Below are 1852 nucleotides of genomic sequence, written 5' to 3'. Positions count from 1 at the left end.
TTGTTTGAAGTTTTTTTTTTCATTTCAATATTTTTTTCTGGCTTTTATTTATTATTATTTTTATAAAATAAAAACAAACAAAGTCGGTTCGTTTGAAATGAAAGTCAAACCCGGTCATGTTACTGACCTACTTCGTTTGAGTCTCTCCGATGATTCTCCGATTAATATTAAATTTTTGATCGAAATTCACTCACACCAATTTTCCGCATGACTCGTTCTGATTGCCACCTCTGTCGTGTCAAATTATATGTCACGTCGTTGTTTCGGAGGCATGTGATGCGCAAAAAAAAACCTGTCAAACTAAATATTTTCGGTAATTCAAAAATGTTTTATTTATCCGTCCATCAAGTTGCTAGACGATCAACGGAGTGCGCCATGGAAAAACTAATCGTTTGTCTTTTATTAACGATATTGACAGTGCTTGCTAAATCAATTAATAAACAGGAAACTGATAGTGATTCAAATAAAAAATCGGTTCCGTACACGACGCGGGTGGAAAATTGCTTGACAGAATCGGGCGTTGCGCCAGCGATGGTCAACGAATATCGCGAAGGTGGTTTCATGAGCGACGACGGGAATTTTAAGTGCTATTTACAGTGCATGTGTCACGGGATCGGGCATTGTGACAAAAATGGCGCGATGCTGAAGAGCAAGATTCCGCGACATGTGAGTGATGAGAATAATTTTTTACGCGTAAATTTATGCTCGATTAAAACCTCTTTTATTTTATGCTTTTTTATTGAAATTCCAATGGTGTCTGTCATTCTGTCATCGTGTCACGCTCTTAGTTACATACTGAGAAAACAGATTGCGCTGTAATTATCGCATTTCATGTGCTTTGGCTTAGACTTAAAATGTGCATTGGGATAAAGTTTTATAATTTGCATTGGGAAAAATTTATAAAATGTGCATTGGGACAAAGTTTGATTTGCATTGGGAAAAATTTTTAGAATGTACATTGGGACAAAGTTTGAAAATTTGCATTGGGGAAAATTTTTTAAACGTGCATTGGGATAAAGTTTAAGAATTTGCATTTGGGAAAGTTTTTAGAATGTTCATTGGGACAAAGTTTGAAAATTTGCATTGGGGAAAATTTTTTAAACGTGCATTGGGATAAAGTTTAAGAATTTGCATTTGGGAAAGTTTTTAGAATGTGCATTGGGACCAAATTTAAGAATTTGCATTGGGGAAAATTTTTAAAATGTGCATTGGGATAAAGCTTTATAATTTGGATTTGGAAAAATTTTTTAAATTTGCATTGGGAAAAATTTTTTAAATGTGTATTGGGACATAGTTTTAGAATATGCGTTCTTGTTTTCTGAATGATCAAGAAAACTCTTAAAACATCATAAAAATTTAAAGGATAATTTAAAAGTATAAAATAAAAAAATATTTAAGATATAAATTTAATATTTTTATTAAAATAAAATAATTTTCATTAAAAAGACATTTTTTTAATAATTTTTTTCAAAGATTTTCAATCGGATCAAAGATTGCGTAAAGGTGCGTGGCGATAACAAATGTGACACCACTTACAAGCAGATGCTGTGCATGTCGGAGAAAGCTTGAAATAAATCTTGAAAAATCAACGCAATAACTCTTCGTCTTTTGCTGCCTCTATTCTCTTCGCAGCAACAAAAACTCCTTATAAACTTTACGATTAAACATGAAGGATTTTCAAGGAAATAAAGTTTTAACTCTTTTTATTTCATACTTTTTTTTATTTATTCGTTAAAAAAACTGAACAATTTTTCAAGCTTATTATTGTTTATTCTTTTACTCGCAAAAAAAAACTCTTATTAATAGAGATATTGCCCTGGATTGTGCAAGAAAAGAACAAAATGCAGCTATT

The 1852-nt window shown here is 31.6% G+C and overlaps 1 protein-coding gene across 1 annotated transcript; it reads left to right on the top strand.

The window, feature by feature from the left end:
- The first annotated feature begins 324 nt into the window (after window positions 1-324).
- On the top strand, window positions 325-1569 carry LOC134828589 (uncharacterized). Its single transcript, XM_063841568.1, has 2 exons — window positions 325-666; window positions 1474-1569. Exons 1-2 carry the CDS (start codon window positions 325-327, stop codon window positions 1567-1569), a joined length of 438 nt encoding a protein of 145 aa, XP_063697638.1.
- The last annotated feature ends 283 nt before the right edge of the window (window positions 1570-1852 follow it).

This window comes from Culicoides brevitarsis, chromosome 2 (genome assembly GCF_036172545.1).
Source record: "Culicoides brevitarsis isolate CSIRO-B50_1 chromosome 2, AGI_CSIRO_Cbre_v1, whole genome shotgun sequence".
Lineage (NCBI taxonomy): Eukaryota > Metazoa > Arthropoda > Insecta > Diptera > Ceratopogonidae > Culicoides > Culicoides brevitarsis.
Note: the sequence above shows the minus strand (reverse complement) of the source record. Positions and strands in the feature narration are given on the sequence as shown.